The sequence below is a fragment of the Diadema antillarum genome, unplaced genomic scaffold (genome assembly GCF_040938485.1).
Source record: "Diadema antillarum isolate AM-2024a unplaced genomic scaffold, OU_Dant_1.0 seq00001823_RagTag, whole genome shotgun sequence".
NCBI classification, from domain to species: domain Eukaryota; kingdom Metazoa; phylum Echinodermata; class Echinoidea; order Diadematoida; family Diadematidae; genus Diadema; species Diadema antillarum.
The window spans coordinates 268069-291345 of NW_027272497.1; the positions used below are offsets into that span (position 1 = coordinate 268069).

General features: G+C 39.2%; 1 protein-coding gene across 1 annotated transcript; it reads right to left on the reverse strand.

The window, feature by feature from the left end:
• Positions 1 to 5316: 5316 nt before the first annotated feature.
• On the reverse strand, positions 5317 to 16538 carry LOC139712569 (ankyrin repeat and SAM domain-containing protein 6-like). The gene is made up of 13 exons (XM_071624378.1): positions 15758 to 16538; positions 15171 to 15215; positions 14398 to 14602; positions 13540 to 13643; positions 12871 to 13052; positions 12096 to 12354; positions 11375 to 11409; positions 9729 to 9854; positions 8940 to 9246; positions 8002 to 8101; positions 7180 to 7553; positions 6600 to 6667; positions 5317 to 5499 (listed from the first exon to the last, which is right to left on the reverse strand). Exons 1-13 carry the CDS (start codon positions 16491 to 16493, stop codon positions 5317 to 5319), a joined length of 2724 nt encoding a protein of 907 aa, XP_071480479.1. The 5' UTR covers positions 16494 to 16538.
• Positions 16539 to 23277: the final 6739 nt, after the last annotated feature.

Below are 23277 nucleotides of genomic sequence, written 5' to 3' on the forward strand. Positions count from 1 at the left end.
AACTTGGCTACATGGCATCGACGTATCCTGACGAGCTGACATCTGCGTATTTATAAATGAATTACAAATATACTATAAAATACACAGAAAATAGTGTTTAAATAGAACAATGTGCAACCTTACTTGTTTCGCTATAAAGAAATAGACTAATATCTAACAATAGACAATAAGGTTTTTGTTTCCGTAGTAGAGTAACAAACGCATTTGAAATTTTATGGCTGAAGAGAACAAAATAATTGGACGGACGGACAGACAACCTATGAAACATACTGATTTCTCATAGCAATGTGAAGGAGACGCTGACATAGAATTATCACAGCTCGGAGAGCATGGATGTTTCATGCCAAGATTTATCACTTCGATATTATGCACAATTTATTCCATTTGGGTCCTTGCAACATCGGTACATTTGTTACGAAAGTATGATTATGTAGGACGTGAGGCGTTTTCAGTGATTGAATATCAATCACTTTACAATTTAGCATTACCGTACGTAAAGAAATTGGGATTGAAACCACGTAATCTAGAGATGATATAGCTGTGCTGTTGAGTAAAAAAAGGGGATGGGAGTTAGTAATCTGTTGAAGCTCGAGAGAATATAAGATAGTTCTTGAGCTTTGTTCGTGATTGAACTGAAGGACGTCTTCTTCCGATAGTATTACATGTATATGTCATACAGATAAAGTGCCAATAGAAATGAGATTTGGTTCAGTAGCATTGACGCTTGGTAAATGTGTTCCTGACAGTTTATTTTCTTTATTGACATGTAAATTGAAGTATTTTATATTGAGTGAAACAAATAAAGATATGAATAATAAATAGACGAGAGAAATCTAACCCTTCGTTGTATATGTGTTTTTCTTTTCCTCTTCTTCTATCTTAAGGGAAGAAGGGGCTCACCTGTATATCATTTTTTTTTCATGCTTACCCCGTACTGAAAAATGATCTACATGCATTTGCAGATACCATGTCTGATCTACAATGATGATTACTAAAGAACTCACAATGCTTATCTGAGAGCATCAATATAACATTAAGCAATAGCACTATAGCATGCTACAGTGTAGTTAACACAGTGACAAACTATTGGAACAAGCACACATTAAATAAGACACATTTCCATAACTTGAAGCATTGTCGCTCGGTACAGTTTAGCATGTACTTTATTTTCTTCAGCCAGACTTCTCTTTTGTACCAAATGTGAAAGAAAGGTAAGAATACAATACAACTTTAGCAGTACTGATGTCTAATGCAATGATAACACACACAAATATGTCAGTGATTACAGGTTTTACAAGCAAAACTTTATATGACATCGTTTAGAGGGCTTGTAAAACATTTTTTCATAGCTTTGTCTGTGTCTGATGCAGATAATTCCAAGGGGCTATATTTGGAAACATCATCACAAAAAAAGAAAAGAAAACTATCTTTGGATCCATCATTACAGCTTTCGACCAACAATGTCAACAATACTGTCACCAAACATGCTATCAGTTTCAACTTTGTCCAATCTTTTCAACATTATCTGAAAGTGATGAATTATAAAGTGATCCGATTATCACACTCCAACATGGGCAACAACATTACAAATACATTAGTTCAATGAACGTTTAATTTATGAACATTGAATTTCCTATCAACCCATGAAGTTCTAGAAACCACATTCTGCTGTTTAGTGCTGAATCTTTTTGAGACATTTTTTACTATTCTGATAATGTGAGTACCATATCTTTCAGTTGAGCCTATGTTGTTCACTTGGGTAATTACTTATTTTCCATCTCATAATTTAAAAAACCTCAAGATTACTTACTTCATACTTTATACATGATTCTTAAATTAAGTTCGGTCTGGTTTTCATGCAGATTCAATGAATGTATCTGGTTACTGTAATCCTTCTCTTTACAGTGCACTCCCATTACAATGAACATGTCTATAACAAAATTCTTGTTACGACAAAGTGAAAATTCAGGTCCAAAAATTGTTTTCTATACATCTTCAATATAATATTATACTTTATTGTTCAGTTATAATGAAATTTTGACATTATAACAAAACAAAAGTCCCTAAAACTTTGTTATAATGGGAGTCATTATAATGGGAGTCACCTGTATAAGATATGCTGTAAAATTCAGAGTTGTCAATCTAAATAATGACAAGATGAAAATTTCTGCAGCAAAATTTTCCAAAAACATGACAGATTAAATCAAAGACACTCCACCTATTTTTGTTTCACATTGGAATGTCATATGCAATGGTACGATCGTGGAGCTAGTGTGGCTCTATGGTACAATATAACAGACAGGTTGTAAAGTTGAAGTAAGTTGAATTTATTGGACTTAACAGAGCTCTTGTCCCTGTACCCCTTAACCCTAAAAAGACTGGGGGGGGGGAATAAAAGGCCCCCCCTCGACATTTCGCGTGATTACTCTGCAACACGCAATGCTCTTGCCGCGATGCTCTATGGCTTTTTTCTTTCGAGTTTCCCGCACATTTTGACACCAAATTTGTGACGCCCGGGGGTATGGTTCTGAAGTTACATAACTTTTTGTACATGCACGTGAGGCCGAAAATGGCTCAAAAATGTGATTTTGTGTACAAAGTCAATGCAAATTGAGTTTTTTCACATGGTTTATATAAATACGCTTATTTTTACTCTCAATGGCTAAAATTAATTTGTTTTAGGAGTATCATGCTTCAAAAAGTGTCTGCCACAAATTTTGTAAAAAAACCCTGCAAAAACAAAAGGTCGAAAAAACAAAGAAATACATAAGAAATTCATGAAACAATAAAATAAATAAGAAATTAATTTTGATACCAATTTTTTTTTCAAGTACATTTGCTAAGAATGCCACAAAGAATAATTACACCACAAATGAGCACTTTTGGAGCTTTATTTACTGATTTAGATCAAAGAGTCTGATTTCTCGCATAAATTAGCATAATTAATCAAAATGAAATAAAAAAAGGCTATTTTGGAAAATTTGAATATACCATCTTGTAGATTACATCGCACACTACCATTGTGCAAATTTCCGCGGCGATCGCGCGATCCACGGCCGATATCTTAAGGGGGGGCCCTTTAGCCCCCCCCCCCCCCCCCCCCCCCCCCCCCCCCCCCCGGTCTTTCGAGCTACCAAAATAGCCCAGTCTTTTTAGGGTTAAAGGGCAACTAGAGTACAATCAGATTTCATATCTAACCAACTTTATCAGTCAGATACATACAATTGAATGAAAAAGCAATGAATTCCAGATAACTGTCCTATTTAATAGTGATAACAGTTTGACTATGTTAAAAAAATACATTTTCAGTGTATTAGTTGGCACAGCTTACCACATCTGTAAAAATAATCCTTTCACATCACATGATGTGTCATACATGCGAATCATTCTTAAAGACAAGTAAATATTGTATAAATAAATAGTATAAAAGCTACCTACAATACTGTACAATATCAAAGCATGTGATTGTCCTGTTGGAAGACGTCAAAATGACCCTTTACACATTCTATTCTCACAAACCCAATCAAAGGCACAAAGAGAGAAAGCATTCCTGGTAGTTATCAACTGAAATATATCATCATACTTGCATTAATCTTAAGAGCACCTTCTTACATCAGCCATTCTACTGAACAAAAGTAATCTTACAATGTATCAAAGTTAAAATATCTTGCATAATACTGAAAGTAATATCAAGGTTTTTCAAATAAAGTCCATTCCATCAAGGTGTAATGTATTAAGTTTCATATATGCATATACAGGAATGAGTTGTCATTACACTGTGTAATAAGAATCTTTTACCCAACAATGAAATAACCTGAAAGGTAAAGCTTACCTTATGGAAAAGGGAAGACTGTTATTAAAGTCTTCTCTCCCAATCGCTTGGAGTACGGATTATCATCCAATGTAAACATGTTTTGAATTTCCTGGTTTCCTGTAAAGGCATTGTTCTTTGCCATAAACTATCAAAGTATCAGTCAAATTCAACAAACCTCTCCATTGGCATTCAAAATGTACATGTAGTTGAGCTCTTTTCTAAGTTTTTCCCACCAAAATAGCTAACATTAAGAGCGATAATGGTCACAGCCACATATGTAACACTGGTTTGTGCACAACAATAAGAAATTCCTCATTTTGGTCCACTGTCTTTTAACACTACAACTCCTACTCTATTTATGCAAGTCAAAGTTAACGCCAAATAGAATTGCATGTTACAACCCAAACCTGGCCATGATAGTGAGGTACTGTAAAACAAGAAATGTTCACATGCATTTTAATTTCGTGAATTTGCAAGAGCCAAGATTCGGGAAATTGAAATGCACTCAAAAGTTCTTGCTAGTGGCAATTTGCAAAAATTTCAAATGCCTTGAAAAATGTTGTTGGCTCGAATTTTGAAAAAAAAAAATAATAATGCTGCGAACCTATTGTGTTTTACAGTATGTTGATGTGAAGAGGGCTTTTATGATAGCGTAACATGACATTGGAGGCAAATCACATCTGAAACAGGTTTAGGTTTGCAGAGGCACTTCAGGTGATACACAAGTCACGTCTAACTGGCAAACCTGGCCATCACTTTCAGGCATTTTGATATACATGCATTCATCTTTTGAAAGGGATCCTTACAGTCAATGGTCACAGAACACACCTAGTATAGGTTTTGATTTTATAGAGGAACCTTGGACTACATACTGGTCACTTCTGGAAGACAAAACTGGACACTGACAGGGAATAATTCTGGTAAAGGCCACCTACGAGGATACAGGGCACCCATATGGTGGGTGCTGCTCTTCACACCTAACACAGCCATTAATTTGGAGGTACCTTGGACTACATACATGTACTGGTACTGGTCACCTCTGGAAGACAAACACAGTCACGGAACAGGGAGTGGTTCTGGTAAAGGCCCCAAACTAAGATACGGTGAACCTAAGGTGAAAGTACCATATCATTGGTGCACTTCACGTCTATCACAGTCGTTGATTTGGAGGCACACTGGACTGATCACCACTGGGGGGCAAACCTGGGTATGGAAGGGGAGTAGTTCTGGTAAAGGCCCCCTACTGAGAAAAAGGGCATGTAAGGAGGAAGTACCATACCATTGGTTACATTTCACATCTCACAGAGCCATTACTTTGGAGGCACCTTGGACTGCATACGGGTCACCTCTGGAAGGAGAACCTGGCCGCAGACTGGGATCAGTTTTGGTAGAGGCCCCTTACTATCAAAGATACAGGGCAGCAAGGTGGGAGTACCACACCATTAGTGTGCTTTACATATAACACACCCGTTGATTTGGAGGCACCTTGGACTAAACACTGGTCACCTCTGGAAGGCAAACCTGGCCATGGACGGGGAGTAGTTTTGGTACTGACCCTCCTGACTGGTCCGGCCGCTGTTAATTTGGGTGATGGCTGTTAGGATCTGGCTCCTGGGCTCCTTGTGACGAATTCCCATCTCCTTGAGGTCCGAGTCATTCAGGGCCAAGAAGGCTTCCATGTCAACCTGTAATCAGGTCAGGTAACAAAGGATAGCATATCACTGATAGTGATGAGATATAACATGATGATACCACTTCTCAAGTCAACAACAGCAACATTTTATCCCTTATTCACTACCAGCACCCTGTTGCATAAAAAAAAAGATGCAATCAAGTCTTTGAAGAGTCAATTTTAATTGACTGATACCTTACTTATGCTTAATTGCATCTAGTCATGCTGCAAAAGTAGAAATTTTTGTGCTATAATTTGTCATGATCTGTCGAGTACGAGGAAATTTGCATGTCTTTAATTCTGCAGAATCAAAACATAAAAAGCAATTCATACAGCAAAGCAAAAAATTTGGTGTTTTCATTTCATGCTAGTTTCATATTGTGCTTGAAAATTTCCTCTTTTACAGTAATTGACTTGATGTAACTAACTGAATCACATGAACATGTACAAATACAGTAATATTGTATGAATGCCCACAAGGAATGAATGCAACATGAAATTTCCAGTCTGTGTTAATGTCCGTTATTGCATGTTTGTCATATCTGTTAAATTAGCACTGTATATGCCAGATATTTTCTGCAAACTTGTAAGATAATTTTGCAAGTGACTAAATTCAGTCACAAATCAGTGACAAATTGAGAAATGAATAATTATTCCTTTTCAGGACAAAATGTCCCAATTTTCCCACAATGGAGATGATACACGGCATTTATGTTGAGGCTGGCAATATTGTTGCAAAATTGTTAAATTTGTACACATCAGTTCACCAGTGAAATTCACCAAAAATAAAAACATTTCAAAATATACCCCATACACAGCATATTGTAAACTATGGTCAATACTATGAGGCAACCAAATTTAGTTTGAAATATCAGCTGTGTTGTAACATGAATATCCCAAACAGAACTGATGCACACACACAAAAAATAAAGAATATGTAGTAAAAGACAAACAATGACAGCACCAGTTTAATTTGTTAGTTCCTAACAAGAACTCATTTACTTGAAGTAATACAATGTATTTACATACTTTTAGTTAAATGTCAAGAGAGAAGCATTGGCAAAAATGTCCATTACACTGACAGGTATACACAAGAGAATCTATTTCACTTACCTCTTGTTCTTCAAAGATTGGTGCATATTTCTCCAGTGAGAGTTTCTTCAAAAGACTTGATAGCTCATCTGGAAAAAAAAATAAACACACCAAACAAACATATAAATGGGTGTTCAATTTAAATTTGCATAAAGAAGATAATTATCAACAGAATACATTAAGACTGACACTTTTACAGATGCCACTATCATATGCCACAACAAAAGCCATTACATGAACAGTATAATCATACTAGCTGTCCTTGTTTGAAGTACACAATTTCAGTCTAAGTATTTCAATGCACAAGCAAGACGATCATTATTCACCACTTCCCCCCACCCCCCCCCCCATAGCAAAGGGGGGGGGGGGAGGCCATAATGACAGTATTTGTATGAGTACTGTAATGCAAGATATATTGGCTGCATACAATTTTCGAGAATTGGAGCTAATGGCCTTTTCAAAAATTGCCACTGGCATTCAATGCATAAAGTGTAGACAAGAACTTTCACATGCATTTTAATTTCATGAATCTTGGCTCTCACGAAATTCACAAAATTTACATGTGTACTATAAATATTCCTTGTTTTACAGTATTACTCACCTTCTTCACTGATGCTGCTGCTACCAGCACTCATCTTCCCACTCCCAGAGACCAAACCATCCCTCTGCATCCCCATTCCTCTTCCTCCTCCTCCTCCTCCATCGCTATGGTTACTATGGCTTGAGCCTCCCCCTCCCACCCGCATCTTACCCATGGCCATTGGGGTGGGAGACGGGGATGGGGTGAGTGTGGAGGAGGTGCTGCCCTTAGAGGTGGTGCTCCCCTTCGACGTGCCACCACTGTGGGAGCGCATCTTGGGGCGGGTGAGGGTCGAAGAGTTAACGGTGCTAAGGTTTGCCGAGTGTCGCCTTTCTGGGACGGTTTCGCTGGAGTCAGCCCTACTCCCCTGTCTCAAGACCGGTGAGGATGGTATCCTTGGGGGTGGAAAAAAAAGATAACAAAGGAATCTCCATGAATATAAAGCAACTGCAGCTCAAGGAATACCTTTACCATTTATCTGGTAAATCAAGTTTACATATGAGAAATCTTTCACAACAATATTACTTCTTTTCATTTAAATATATGTCTCCATGAAATATGAGAGCACAGAGAGTTACCAGCTTTACACTAACAATTGGAATATATTGTTTCATTTGAATAATTTGTATCTTCGGCACTTTGCATAAAAAGATGCATAAGTCAGAAAACCAAACACAAGTCATTTATCAACCAGTCACTACCTAGAATTCAAAGACTTATGTTTGATTTTCTGACTCATGTTTGATCTCAACTTTTTTTTCACAATTATCTAAATCAGTTCTCATGGCAGGGATACACAGTGACAAGTAGCAACTCTCATGCTATTTCACAAACTTCACTTACTGTGCAAGTGATGGTACAGATGATGCAGATGGATGCCGTTTCCGCATCATTCCCAATCCATTCTGATCATCAAGGTGTCCTCCTATCCCATAACCTTCCCCTGGAATGATACACAACAGTGGTAGAGTACAATAGTATCATCTCTTAACCCACTGAGGACGAGTCCCGAGTAAACTCGGGCAGGTGTCTATGGGAAATGTGTGTTGTAGCAAAATCAGTCCATCCTCAACGGGTTAATAGCATCAAGGGCATGTTGGGTTTTTCATGTGGCTTCCACATGAAGAAGAAGAAGCACTTCTGAATGAATGATGGACATATGATGGACATGTTTTGAATATACTAACTACATCATTATCGTTGGCTGAGAACCAGAAGGGCTTTATCGCAATGGGGGGGGGGGGGGGGGGGGGTATTGAGCTATTGGTATCATGTTGTAGAGCTCCATCTCCTCTACATTATGGTGTCAATTTCAAATCATTTTCATTTTCCATAAAATGTTCAAAAACTACAACCACAAGGGCGCTACTTCACCAAATTGGCATTTGGAACAATGCTTATCAATCTACCCACTTTTGATTAATTAAAATTTTCATTTCATGAAAATTTATTGTTTCATTTTTATCTACTCTAAAATTTCAGACCATCATAGCGCCCTTCTGGTTCAGCTGATGATACAGGGAGACACTGTTATTCAGAGTGAAGAGATAACAATCAAACGTACTGAACCTTTACATTCCCCTCCTTTCACTTGCAGAAGTATTTTTACCACAAGCATTCTACTACTGCCATTGTTCAAATATTGTTACACTAAAGAGTTGTCATAAGATTCATATTGCATTTCTTCCAACAGTTGATATCGCCTGGGCAGCGAGCTAAAATTCACAGCCTTTAACTTCAAATTCAGAACCATGTCTCCCACTTACCAGATCTGTACCCACCCCCACTACCACCACTATGGCCATGAAGTCTGCCAACCAGTGATGAGGTGGAAGAGTGGGGGTGTCTACGTGCAGACAGCAGGCCCCTGCTGAGGGCCGAAGCCTCCCCAGAGGAGCTGGGGCTGATGGTGGTGCTAAAGTGGGCCGAATTAGAGGGGCTGATACCAGTGCTGCCGGGGCGACGGGTGAACATGGGGCGGTGCAAGCGGTTTGCGCCAGTGGTACCGGGAGTGCCTGGTGTCTGTGGCGCATTGCTATTTGACATGGTGCTGGTGACAGAGTTGTGAGTTCGACCTGGTCCCATACCCTGTATTTGTGGGTGACACATGCAAAGATTCTTCATGAGTGCTGCAATATACGGTGGTGTAACATTATTACTGAGTCCAATAACACACTTTTTTCACATAATGATTTCCCTGATAGTCCATCATCTTTCTTTTCTTAGCAGGAAAAGAGCATATATTAGTATCATTTCAGCATTCCTGAGGTCTCAAGATCTATCCTGATTCATCTTTGTTAAATTCCTACAATATCTAAATCACACTTGAAAATTAAAGATACTGTGTCAAAACATGACTGAGCATGACTACCCAATGACAAATGTAATGATACGACTTACCATTATCTTCACTTCCTCTTGACAGGGTAAATGGACTAAAAGCACAGTAAAAAACAAACAATCAAAAACCTAACTTTAAATATGCAAGTTAATAGACACACATAATCACAGATAGACATGATCATAAATACGGGTATCTGATAAATTACGAAAAAATGTCACTTCCTTACCTTCCCCTTAGAATGTGACTTCCTCGACTTATCAGCGTTGTGAAGGTCGAAGCTGGGTGGTGGCAGAAATGGTGGTATCACGGGCAGTAATTTGTCACTGGCTTTCGAGTGGGGAGATTGTACATCCTGGAGATTTAGAGACACAGATTAAAGGAATGGTATAGTAAGCAAATAATCAACGTTGGTGAAGGTGATGGGACAAACTATCACTTCCGAGGCGATCTGGATGTAGCTATCTTTCCGAAGCGCAGCTGAGGAAAGATAGTGTACACATTCAGATCGCCGAGGAAGTGATAGTTTGTCTCATTGCCTGAAACTAAAAGTTGATTATTTGCTTTATATTCCACATCTAGGGTCCTAGAAATTCCCATTTTATTCCACATCTGAAACCGTTTTAGCTGTCTTTAGGTATTCTTAGGGCTTAGGCTACGTGTGCGCGTAGATGACAAAACAATGAATTTGCTGCGCGCACCGCGAGGCACTGAAGTGAAAGTGCGTTGCACTGTGTACTATCAAGTGACCTAGTTAAATGATAGTCCACAGTGCAATGCACTTTTATTTCACGCGTACTCATCTCGCGTTAAGACTGTATGGACTGCCAGAGATCAGCAAAACAAACAGCTGTCTTTACAGATGACAAAACAATGAATTTGCTGCGCGCACCGCGCGACACTGAAGGAAAAGTGCGTTGCACTGTGTACTATCAAGTGACCTAGTTCTTCTCAGGTGATGTGATGGGCAAAACTACGCTTTATCACGTGATCAGCTCTTGACCAATCCTATAGCAAGATTCTTAGTATGTGGAATATAATTTCAGTTGAGATGGAGTTTCAGGTTTCCAACATTTTTGATGAGGATTTTTGAGAAAATGAGAAACCTCTTACGAAATATGAAAGCACATACAATTCTACAAAGAATTCAAAGTTAATTTGATGAAAATTGGTTTTGAAATGGCTGAGATTTCCAAAACAAAGCAATCCTAATAAACATGGGACCCACCTTTTAATAGGATCACTTTATTAACTTCGTTTCTGGATATCACAGCCATTTCAAAACCGATTTTCATCAAATAACCTTGGAATTGCTCTTAGAATTGTATGCTCTTTGACATTTCATAAAGTAGTTTTTAAGTATCTGGCAAAGAGTTAAAAGCTAAATAATCTGTGCCAATACCATACCATCCCATTAAAAATGAATTGCATTCAGTTGGTTGAATAAACTTTGAATTGAAGAGGCAATAAGCCATACTCTACCATTACATGCCTTGCAACATGCAGTACAGGAAGTATGATTTGAAAAGAAGCGACTGACATATAAATTATTGTCTACTAGAGATTACTGTACAAATATAATCACAGAAGGGAAATTCACCACAAATACATCAAACATAATCGTGATTTCAGTGAGCAAAAATACAATATAAATGGCAAAGACATTTGTTAACAAAGAATATGCACAAATATACACAAGCTAAAAAAAAAAATGGGTTCACCCCTTCTTAAAATTTGGTGTAATGCCATGAGATGTATTGCAGAGATGCATCATAAAGTGGGCATGATGATTGCATGCAAATTCCAAGCGAAAAACACACTGGATATTCAAGAATTGACCTTGTTGTTCAAAGACATGATTGCCTTTGTACTTACAAGTGTTTGCACTGCTTCCACTAGCACATCTTTATCTGAATGGAAAACAATGACATTTTAACATATTAACATGAATGCCAATATTCATTCATCAAAATCCAGGAGATTCCAAATATCAATTGCAGAGATATCATGTATTACATGCATATCGATGAGCAAAAATCAATTTCCAAATGAAGGAGGATTTCATATTCACTTAACAAATCATGAAGACATACAGTAGTTTTCAGAAAGCTTTGACTGCTATGTACATTGTATACATGCAAAAATCATTTTATATGAAATCCACCATTGCAGCTTTCATAAACTGCCCTACAACTGTAATTCTACTCAAGAATCAGTGATCACTTTCTTTTTAACTGTAAGAGATGCAAAGTACAAAGTGCAAAAACAGCAACTACTACAGGAACAGTGGTATCAAATAAGACATCAATTAATGCAAAGGACGATCTAATCATACTGATTATACAACTGTTAAAAAATCTCGATGTAAACAATTAACGATTTGTCCTTAATGATGGGATAATTTTACCCCATGTCTGAGATGGTTGAAATTTGACTATCACGGTTATAAGAATGGTAATGAAATAAAATCAATCCATCTCAAATAGAGTATTATATCTCCTATTATCAGTGAGGGTCAATACTGCTACTCATTAATGGAAGGTCTGTCCATATACGTTCAAGTAACAAAACAAAAACAAAAAATCCCAGAGCTTACTAATGCTGGACTTGCTGAAGGAGACCCTTGAACTTTCCTTGGACTTTCTCCTCTGGGGTTTGGCCACACCCTCCTGACTGGGTGTCTGGTGCAGCCCCTCCCCATTGATATGGGGGCTACTCCCCATACTCTTCAGTGTCTCATCCGGGCGGGCATTCTCATCCTCAAAGGGGGTGAGCTTTGTGGTAGAGAACCCCCCTCGAAGGGTACGGGTCAACTTGAGGTTTCGGAATCGATTCGACATACGGGACCACCAAGCCTGCACAAACATACATACAAAATTTGTACATGGACAGTTCACCTAGTCATGGACAAGCTATTATACTTGTCATTTACTTTACAGAAGACATCTGCAATTAAGTTGAAAGGTTTTCAGCGATTTCTATGATATTCCTGGCATAGCAAGTTCCTAGTCTGGTTTATGCAAAATGTTTGGTCCAAAATGTTAATTGCCATGTGAAGGAAGTCTAGTGTCAAAAGATGCATAAATATGCAAAATTAGATCCTTGTTAGATAGAGGTCCACACATGCCAAAATGTCAATGATTTGTTATCAAGTCAATACTTCAAAACCTAGCAGATAAATGTAGCCAGAGCCAAAATGCCCTTCCTAAAGATGCCAGGATTTTATCAAGAAGATTTTCCAAAGCAATGCTAGCTTACACCCAGAATACTGAAATCATACAGATTTGTTGCAAGATCCTCCCACTTGGTTAATATTTCTGTTATCTCAATTTGTAAATAAAATGTTTCAAGAACAATGTCTTTCTACTTACTTTCAGACCTGTCCTCTTTTCAGCATCCTGTTCCTCCATTTGAGAAACACTCCCTGTTCTGGTTGACCACATCTGTGTACTTGTTGGGTCCTTGGTGTGTCCTCCTGGATGTCCATTGGTGGTTGGCATGGTGACGGGGGCAAGGAGGCGAATCAGCTCATTCCCCACTTTGTCAGTTTCATCTGTGAAGAATTTTAACGAATGGATGGTGGATGGATGGTGGAACACTCGATTGCCTATGTCTGTAGTTTTTTTTATAGATTACTGTTGTTCTTCGTGATGTCTGTCAGTAATCTGTAGATGGAGTGCACTAATGGTGTCTTCTGAATTTTAGGCTGCCAAGTAGTCAGTGGCTTGGAAGTTTGAGCTACCCATAAAAAAAGCAAAGTTCACTGCATACAGCATACCATGTAATTCATACAAGTTAATGCCTGCATCCAAACCGCTATTAAAGAATGGTGAAGAATGCAACTACCAGGTACTTTTTTTCTTTTGTAGTGCTACCCATAGTCTTACAATGATACATTTCGAAAGAAATGTGTGGAAAGATAAAATAAATTTTTTTGTAATATCAAGTCTATAATAGAAATTAACTGTAAAGCATAAAAATGCCCATTGGGTACTATGCACTCATGATTGCATCATGGGGGGTGAAATGTCTCCACTCACCCGAAACGATGACCAGAGCCAAGTCCAGGGCCTTACATCCATCCTTTGCCTGGACATTGAGTTCTGCTCCTGCCTGGATCAAATACTTGACAACATCTTTTCGTCTGTCAGAGCAGAGTGAAAGTGACAGAGAGTGAGAAAAACAGACATACAGACACACACACACACACACACACACACACAGACAACAGAGAGAAAGCAATCATGATAGTTTTTTAATTTCCTTTCATAAATCTTTAAAAACACACACACACACAGGAAAAGTTTCTGAAGGGAGAGAGAGAAAAAATGTTTTATACAAAAACTGGCACATCAAAGGAGCAGATATTTTTCACTGTTTCATTTAATTGATTTCATCTAGGTATCTATTCTCTTTTAATATGCTCCTTTCGAGCATGTTAAACCTCATATGAATGAACAATAATGATATACCATGAACATGTGAATTAAAATTTGTCCCCCATCAAACTCATGCTGGACACTATCATTACACCAAGTTGCATTACACAAAAGGGTATGATAAAAATTGATTTCTTTCAGGCAAGAAAGTGTTGTAAATGCTTCCAGTCACATAAACAAAATTTGTACAGCTGAAGGTTAGATTATTACCCTGCAGTGGCATGACCATTCTCAGCATCAAAAACAGCCTGCCAAATCAGCAAAGATAATGACAAAAATATAAATCGTTCTGACACACTGGTCAAAATCAAATTTCCTCAAATTGGTTGCTAAGAAATGCACAATAAATGTCATACTGGGAAGGACAAGAGCTGATGTGGCTCCTATTTTCTTTTTATTCTCGTTTTGTAAAGCATCTTACTCTGAAAAGATAATGTTAGTTAGGAGAATCCCCCATACCTATGGAAAGTGGCTTGCATAAGAGCAGTCCAGCCGCTCTTCACGTCCTGACGATTGACGTCTGCCCCTCGCTGGACCAGCATCTCAGCGATATCCCTCCTCCCGAGCATGGCAGAGATCATCAGGGGTGTGGCCCCATCCACAGAGGTGCAGTTGCTCTGCATTGGGTCCTCATCTAGAATGCGCTGTACCAGCTTGATGTCCCCTGAACACAGTACACATCAAAATCAGAACAAATCAGTGAAACTCTGCTCTTAAAAGACTCTGACATTCCCCCAGTCTTTCCATACAACTTCCCTGGTTCTCAAGTGCAAGATTTGATAGAAAGAGTATCACAAAAACACTACAATTATAGTTTTATTACCACAAGACAAAACTGATAACATTATGGTATCTGAAGTTCAATGTGTTTTCATGTAATTGTGCTTGCAGTCACTATCACATCCATGTGTACAAGGTGATTTTCATTACTACACAAATGTTTAAGAAGTTTGCACACACTTCTAAACTATATTTCCCTTTAAAATATGAATTCAAACAGAGGAAAATTATACATCCTTTACATTAAGTTATGCTCAGAGTGATACTGATTTTAAAAGGAATAATGACAACATAATTGGGGCAGCTATAGTCACTAGATTATCAACAAGAATTAACATCTAGTTGTGTGATATGCTTGTATATTTTTCACATACAATGTATCTACAATGTATTTTGGCGTGAACGGGGCATGTTTGGGTGTACTGTAAGTGATCACTAGATGACACCATTACCTTGTTCTGTAGCCTCTATTATCCTCAGTTCACTATTGTCATCACCTGTTGAAAAAACACACACTCAGTGACAGGTGATTACTTCTCAAATTAAAACATACATCTTTCAGTCTGTTTCACATTGCTTTCATGACAGTATATATAGTAAAATTCCAAGTTTCTCTTTTCACTTCAACACATGTGACATACAAATTCATGTCCCTGTAATCATTCATTTTGACTTGGACTCTTCAGAATTCAATTAAGAGACAATGAAGTTTCTGTCACAGAATATGTAATGATGAACAGAATTGCGTTTAATAGATCTATCAAATTGATGACTTCATAAAATCAAATATAGATTATAATCAAGGTTACTTTGATAGTTGTGACATTCTTTCAGTTTCAATGCAAAGCCTGGACTATACCTTGTCTTCTGGAGGCACATAAACCTGTCCGTAATCCATAAGAACAAATAAATATCCATCTTTTGTTGTTACTTTCTGCCAGCTACAAGTGATAACAAAGAAGCCTACCTAGCATAATTTCAGGAACATACACGCTTTCCTTTACATAGCACATTCCAAACATAATAGCATAATACCCACTTGTTTTTGGTCGGTTAGTGGTCTTTCGTTGAAGATATTCCTTCACTTTCTTATTCCGCGACACCACAGCAATATCTAGTGCAGTACAGTTGTTGAGATTTAGGGAATCAGGATTGCAACCGCTATCGACCAAGTACTTGACCGCTTCAACATGACCACTCAGTGCAGCCACCATGAGCAACGTCCATCCTGTTCCTGCATCTTGGTAAAACTGGTCACTCCCACGATCCAGGAGTTGTCTCAAAATCGTGTGGCGGCCACTCATAATGGCTGCAATGGTGGATGTCAAGTTCTGTCCAGATATGTCCATTTTGTGGTCATTGAGGTCTAGACCTTGGAGATCTAGGAATATGTTGACAATGTCTGTATGTCCCCGATAAGCAGCCAGAGTCAGCGCTGTTGCACCCATTTTGTTCCTGATGGCGGGGTTGGCTTTGTTCTGCAGGAGCAGTACAGTGATGCTCAGGTGTCCATTGTAAGTGGCCTGCATCAGGGCCGTCCAGCCGTAGCTGTTCTGGGTGTCCAACCCGGCCCCCCGCATGAGCAGCAGCCGAACGATGCCCTCATGACCGCTGGCTGAGGCAACCTGCAACGGGGTGAAGCCCTCTCCTCCATCGCAGTCCACTTCGATGGCCGAGTCCTCGCTATCCAAAAACTGCTGAACAGACTCGAGGTCGCCACACTCGCAGGCCACTAGAAGCTGGCGAGGGAGATCGTGGAAGTCCCCATCCACCATGATGAGTCATTCTTCTCTCTCGGCTCTTTTCAAACCTCCCTTACGATGCATTGATGACACAGTCATCGTGAAATTGCTGCGCAGCTGAGAAGATACTCTGAAAGAAAATTTGTAGAAATGCAGGTGGTGAGAGGGTAAAGAGATGCCATTGATTTAGATACATCATTGTACATTATCTTTGATGATTGTTATGATTACCCTGACATAATATATTTCTTAAAAAGTGGGTATAGGCCTGCAGATGTGTACTGCATATTCTAGGGTATTAAATTTACAACCTCTTCCCATTTCTCATCAATATCTAATGAGCAATTCCATAAATTCGAATGCACGGTACATTTTGGACACATTAATAAGATGCCACAGACACTCACAAAGATTGTATGAAACGTTTATCTGGCCATGATATGACAAATGTTTAGTAGAAAACAAGTAGACTCTAACTATGAAAAAAATAGTGTCAACACCTAATTAACCTTATGACCTTGTTCCTTGGAATCATTAAAAAAAATAGCATGACCACGTGTTCGCGCGTACACAGAAAAAGTGAATTTTCTGACTTCATAAGTTCAGTCACAAAGTTTTATGGCTATGCCATATTTTTCTTTAAAAAATTCACATTCGTTCTAGACCTTTTTCTCCTCTTCATAAATGACATACAAGATAATATCCAGTCAAATATCCGCCTCTTTGCTGATGACTGTGTCATTTACAGAGAAATAAATGCAATCTCAGACCATCACATACTACAACAAGACCTCCAGCAATTATCCACCTGGTCTTCCACTTGGCTTATGAGCTTCAATGTGAAGAAATGTGCCGTCCTGTCTATCACCCGGAAACGTAATCCCTCCGTTTTCCAGTATCATCTCCACAGTGACCCTATACCTAAGGCACAGGAATACAAGTACCTGGGAGTGACAATCACTCATGACTTGAGCTGGAACAAACATTGCCAGAACATCAGACACAGAGCAAGCAAGACATTAGGGCTTCTCCGCGGAACATTATCACCATGCACCAAGAAGTAAAGGCCAGAGCCTATACCGCACTTGTCCGGCCTGGGACCCACACACAGCTACAATGGTAAACTCTCTTGAGCAGGAGCAGAAAACTGCTGCTCGGTCTGTACATGGAGACTACAGGTTTTCAACATCTTCCTCAAGGCTGGTCTCGGCTCTTGGTTGGGATAGTCTCCACACATGACGCCTCCTTGCACAGTCGTGCACCCTCTTTCATAAGAATAAGATACACTACTGTCAAGTGACATTTAAAATCATCCTGTTCACCATGTCACCTCTCATTGACGCACCACACTTCTACCATCCCGGGATAGTTTCAAGAAACTGCTGAAAGGGATTACTACTTCAAGGTTCAGGGTTCAAGGTTCAAGACCTACATCTTACATTTGCTTTACCTACTTTTGCACATGCTAGTGTACACAGCAGCCCAATTGGAGGAACCAGAGAGCTGCTCGTGGAGAAACGATAACCGTGCGAGTGTCCAGTCGCACAGACAGCTGCATCCCCACTGCACTGCTGCACTGTTTTATGCTGCAACCCCCTATATACATGTACCTGCTGCCTGCCCGAACCGGCCTGTGCACACCACAGCAACCGCTGCGACTAGCAATTTCGCCGATAGACGAACGTGGTTTCCGCACTTTACTCATCCATAATTCTTTCGTAAAATCGTTTGACACTGCCAGGAGAATGTGGTAAAGAACGAAACCACAAAAGAGTTTTAATACAGTGATAGTACAAGACAACGAATATGATAATTTCACTTACCATTTCCATGACTGTGTGGTCTCGTGGAAGCTCGACCAACTCATGTTTGTTGATTGATTGCATTGCACGAGTCGTTTGTATGTTATGTACAGCCAGGGAGGTGACACCTCCCTGGTACAGATAATAGTACACCACACACACAAGCACGGCCAAAACAGCGATGAGGAGTGGCATTGACAGGTGTGTGAGAGTTTACACGACAATCGGAAGTACGGGTGTGCGTGAAATGGTCGATAAAGTACTAAGAATTACTTACATGACCCAAAAGGATCCCACCAGACAAAAAGTTAGTGTCGAGCCCTGAATAATTAGCTCTATATCAAAGTGATAAAGAGAGAAAACATCAATCTAAGAAGCGAAATCTGATCAATTCAATTAGGCCTACGGATGGTATAGTATTGGTGGGTCATTGCCTTTATTTCACCCTCTTTACTCTTGTCCCTGTAACTGTGTGTTCAAGTCCAAGTTATTTTTTTTTCTTCCCATTATTCAATCCCGTATTCTGTTCTAAATACATTTTTTTTTTCTTTTAACATCCGTTAGTGTGCTTTCTCTCCCCCCCCCCCCCCACAATTATCATTTCATTTTCGCATATTGTATGTATATATTGTACATAGTTTTCAGGCTGAATTTTCCAGTCTTGTGTATCTGGTGTGTTTTTTTTTTTTTTTTTTTTTTTTTGTATTTGTAAATAGGAGTTTCTGCAATTTACAAGCTTTGCTTCTCAGCAGGACTCCTATCTTTTCCACCTCATGTACTAGTATATGTTAACTCTTTTTAGCTATCTGTCATGTTTGTGTAATCATTGATTTCTTGTCTTCACCCAATACTGAGGTATTACAATTTCTGTACTACATGGAATTGAACAAATAAATTGAATTGAATTGAATTGAATTGAATTGAATTGGGATGAGGATCAAGATTTTAACTTTTTGCGAGATACCAGAAACCACTTATGAAATACTACAGAGTAGACGATACCACTCTAAGAGGAATTCAAAGTTTATTTGATGAAAATCGGTTTGGGAATGGCTAGGACATCCAAAAACAAAGTAAAAAAAAAACACACAATAAAGTTCCTTATGTTGTAAGCCGGGTTAATGATGACGCTGACAGTCTCCATTTGACGTTGCATAGATTTATTTGAACAAATCGAACAGTCTCAGTCTGCCGATACATGTATAAACTCCGCATTATCCTCAGCTACATGTCGAATACAGAGTGAATAACAGATACAGGCCTATTAACTATTCAACATAGCAGAGCTCGTAGAGAATTTATTTGTATGTCCATTCTCTCTCAAGTGAAAGTGAAGAATTCAGAATCAATCAAATCTGCGTCATTATATTCACATGAAAAATAAAAGTTGCGTTGTGCCCATGCCAACCACACGCACACTGCGCCATTGGCATGGACACAACGCGCCTCAACGCATTGACGCAACAATAACAGACCGCATATTTCCATTTACCACAAACTTCCCCGCGATTATATAACACAACCATGGGTTATATAATCCCAATTACATCATATCATTTTCATAACATTATACATAATAGTACATAACAAAAAATTCCCCGCTCTTCATGTCAAATCATTACACTTTACAGCAATTCCATATAAGAGCGGATTAACAGCACATATACAAAAATATACTTCAGGAAAGCGTGTTCCCCGCTTTTCCGGTCAAATATACAAACGTCGAAATACTAAAAGATTGAACTTTATACATGAAATCTGCCAAGAGCCGAAACTCTTGAATCTTCCAAATTTACAGTAAATCATACAAACTCATATTTGATACATGGCATGAATGTTCCGCGCCAAGAGAATAACACATCAATATGTTACAATTTTCTTCAGTTCCGTTTCGATGTAAAGCACAGTCGTCCCACATTGTCAGTTATGTACAGATTCTTCGAGACAACGATGCATAAAAGAACAGAAAAATCATGTCAACCGTGCCGTAACACAACATTTACTGCGTCGCATACGACCATACATTAATGCCTGTAGTAAGTACGTACAACAACACAACAACTTCCCCGCGATTATATCATACGACCCGTATGATAATAATCGATTTTCTAAAAGTAATGCATTTCTCAATGAATCAATATAACACATATCACGAAATTCACAGTTGAAACAAAGAGAAGTCACAGAATGTTAATTCACTACTAACAAAAATAAAGCTTCTCCGCTTTGACATACGGTAACTTCCCCGCTTTATGTGTCATCTTCGTCACAGTCAGCGATTTGCTCATTTACAAAACTTCACACAAATTAAGGGATCATTCAAAGCATGAATTCTCGACCAACTATATCTCATTATCAAACGTTCCTGAATCACTGAACAACCACTAAATATTGTCAGAATGCCATGTTGTTCAGCTTCCAACAAAACAATGAAAACAATAGTTTAGTTCCTTCATTTTTCCACGTAGTAGTGATTTCAAATACTTTCGTATCACTATTCCAATATCTCATCAAAAACTTCTTATCAATCACATATCAATTAAAACAACCATATTATATTGATAATCATTTCTCGCATTGATATTGCATCTCTTAATGCGCATAGTTCCTAATTCCATTGCTACTTGAGATGGTACACAAGTTTCAGCTGCAGTCATGAACGTATCATACACTGTAAGCGAATCAACTCACAACAAATTCCATGAACGGACAGCGGATTTCTAACCTGCAGCGACTAACCCTAAATCCGGTCTCCAATTTGACTCCCAGGGCCCCCATACCGTTCCCTGAACATGACATCCATGCTTCCACATGTTACAGTTGGGTATGCATGCCTCCCTTGTTGTTACATTATTGACAACAATGTCACCATGAGAAATATTCTCCCCTTTTGGAATTGACCGCTCCTTTGGCGCTACGTTAGTTCTTTGTGGCTGCACGTTTGCATGCTTTTGGACATCCTGACCTTCAAGTGATAATTCGGGACCCCTCTCGGTACCCTCTCCCACAGGTTTTGCTATTAGAAGCACCCCAGCATCTAAATCCTTTGCATCAACCTGTTCATCACATGACTCATGTCCATGTCCCTCAGCATCAATTTCTGCACCACCCTCATCTACATCAACGCAACCCAGAATCTGCGATCCCCCATTCAGAAGAGTAGATACGGCATCCTCCTTCTCCTGTCCAGCTGTATCTGAGGAGAGATCTAGCTGCTGAGCAACCGGGTCAGTGAACACTCCTTGTGTTCCAGCATCAGCACTCCCAATTTTCAGCCCATCTCCCTCTAGCATACAATCTTCACGGAGAACTAACAGTGCTTCTCTCCTAAGCACTTCAAATCGGCCTCCCCTATTTCTCATGTGCAAACGCCTTAGCAAAATTCGTTCTCTCTCATCCCGTGTTCCACTGACAAACTGATTTGACAGAGCTTCATCCCTAAGCTGCCTCAAAGCCGCAGCTTCCTTCTCATCGTCTGCAGCATCTACCAATTTGGCATAAAGACGAATGAGATCCCTACTGAAGTCTGCCAAATCTTCATTATCATGTTGAACACGATTATAGAGCAAACATCGTAAATAGTGAGAATTCTCTCGACTAAAACACAGACGATAATCACAATCACAATCACAATCTCACAATCTCTGTGAAACTCCTCCGCTTCTCGTCAGACAGACAATAAAGAATCTCCTCTCTTGCTGGCCCCGTGAGGTTGCTCACCAAAACCCAAGCCCTCTCCTCATCATTGAAATGGAAAGGTTCAATAACAAAATTGAATCCTTCCATCCAGTTAGAAAAAGGTGTTTCAGTGCCATCTTCACAGTACCCACTAAACTTTTCAATCTGAGCATGGCCTAGAGCGAGATTTACACACAACCCTATTGCCTGTCGATATGATGACGAAGAGCAATTATCACCTTGCACATCCTTATAAACAAACTGTTCACACATGACTAATTACGCAGTTAAACTGACCAATTACGACACGCCATTTTCAAACATGACACGTAATGCCCAAATGGCATCATATAGGTCAAAATCTGCCTGAAGTCCATTCGGTTTAAACGAAAGTTATCAAATACCGTCTTGTTCAGTGCGTGAGATGCCATCAGCTCCAACTGTCACATCCTGATCGATGTCCTGGTGCTCCTGTGGTACACTCGCGCTGATAGACATCGATCTACGGCAAACTCTCGATGCACCATTTGCTCCAGTCTTCAATCTGCTACCGACGAGCCTGATCATCTTGAAGTTGCCTCACAGAGTAGCGTTGCTCTACCAGCTAGGGCTGATCAACGTACACCATCAAGATCACTCCTGCATACTCCTGTCCGCTACCAAAGTGTCGTCAAAACAGCAGGTCTCCTCGGAGCGAAACGTGGACCATTATTCCGTCATACTCGAGGCTGTTATTCGTCGATCAGGGTTCTTCAACTGGATGAAGTGGATCACTCCGTCAGGCTGTCATCATCCCACTCCTGACACCATTTGTTGTAAGCCGGGTTAATGATGACGCTGACAGTCTCCATTTGACGTTGCATAGATTTATTTGAACAAATCGAACAGTCTCAGTCTGCCGATACATGTATAAACTCCGCATTATCCTCAGCTACATGTCGAATACAGAGTGAATAACAGATACAGGCCTATTAACTATTCAACATAGCAGAGCTCGTAGAGAATTTATTTGTATGTCCATTCTCTCTCAAGTGAAAGTGAAGAATTCAGAATCAATCAAATCTGCGTCATTATATTCACATGAAAAATAAAAGTTGCGTTGTGCCCATGCCAACCACACGCACACTGCGCCATTGGCATGGACACAACGCGCCTCAACGCATTGACGCAACAATAACAGACCGCATATTTCCATTTACCACACTTACATAAAAAGAAGGATCCTAATAAAAGGTGGGACCCACCTTGGATCCTTCTTTTTTATATTTCAGTCATTTCAAACCAATTTTCATCAAATTAATGTTGGATTCTTTGAATCACATGCTTTTTCATATTTC

Bases quoted from the DNA above. Each gene is read 5' to 3' on its own strand.
- LOC139712569 (XM_071624378.1), bottom strand. From the start codon at position 16,493: ATGGTGGATGGGGACTTCCACGATCTCCCTCGCCAGCTTCTAGTGGCC. The intron at 15,216-15,757 runs GTGGGTATTATG...TTTTTTCAACAG, and splicing joins CACTAACCGACCAAAAACAA to GTGATGACAATAGTGAACTG. The intron at 11,410-12,095 runs GTAAGCTCTGGG...TTTTCCATTCAG, and splicing joins CTTCAGCAAGTCCAGCATTA to ATAAAGATGTGCTAGTGGAA.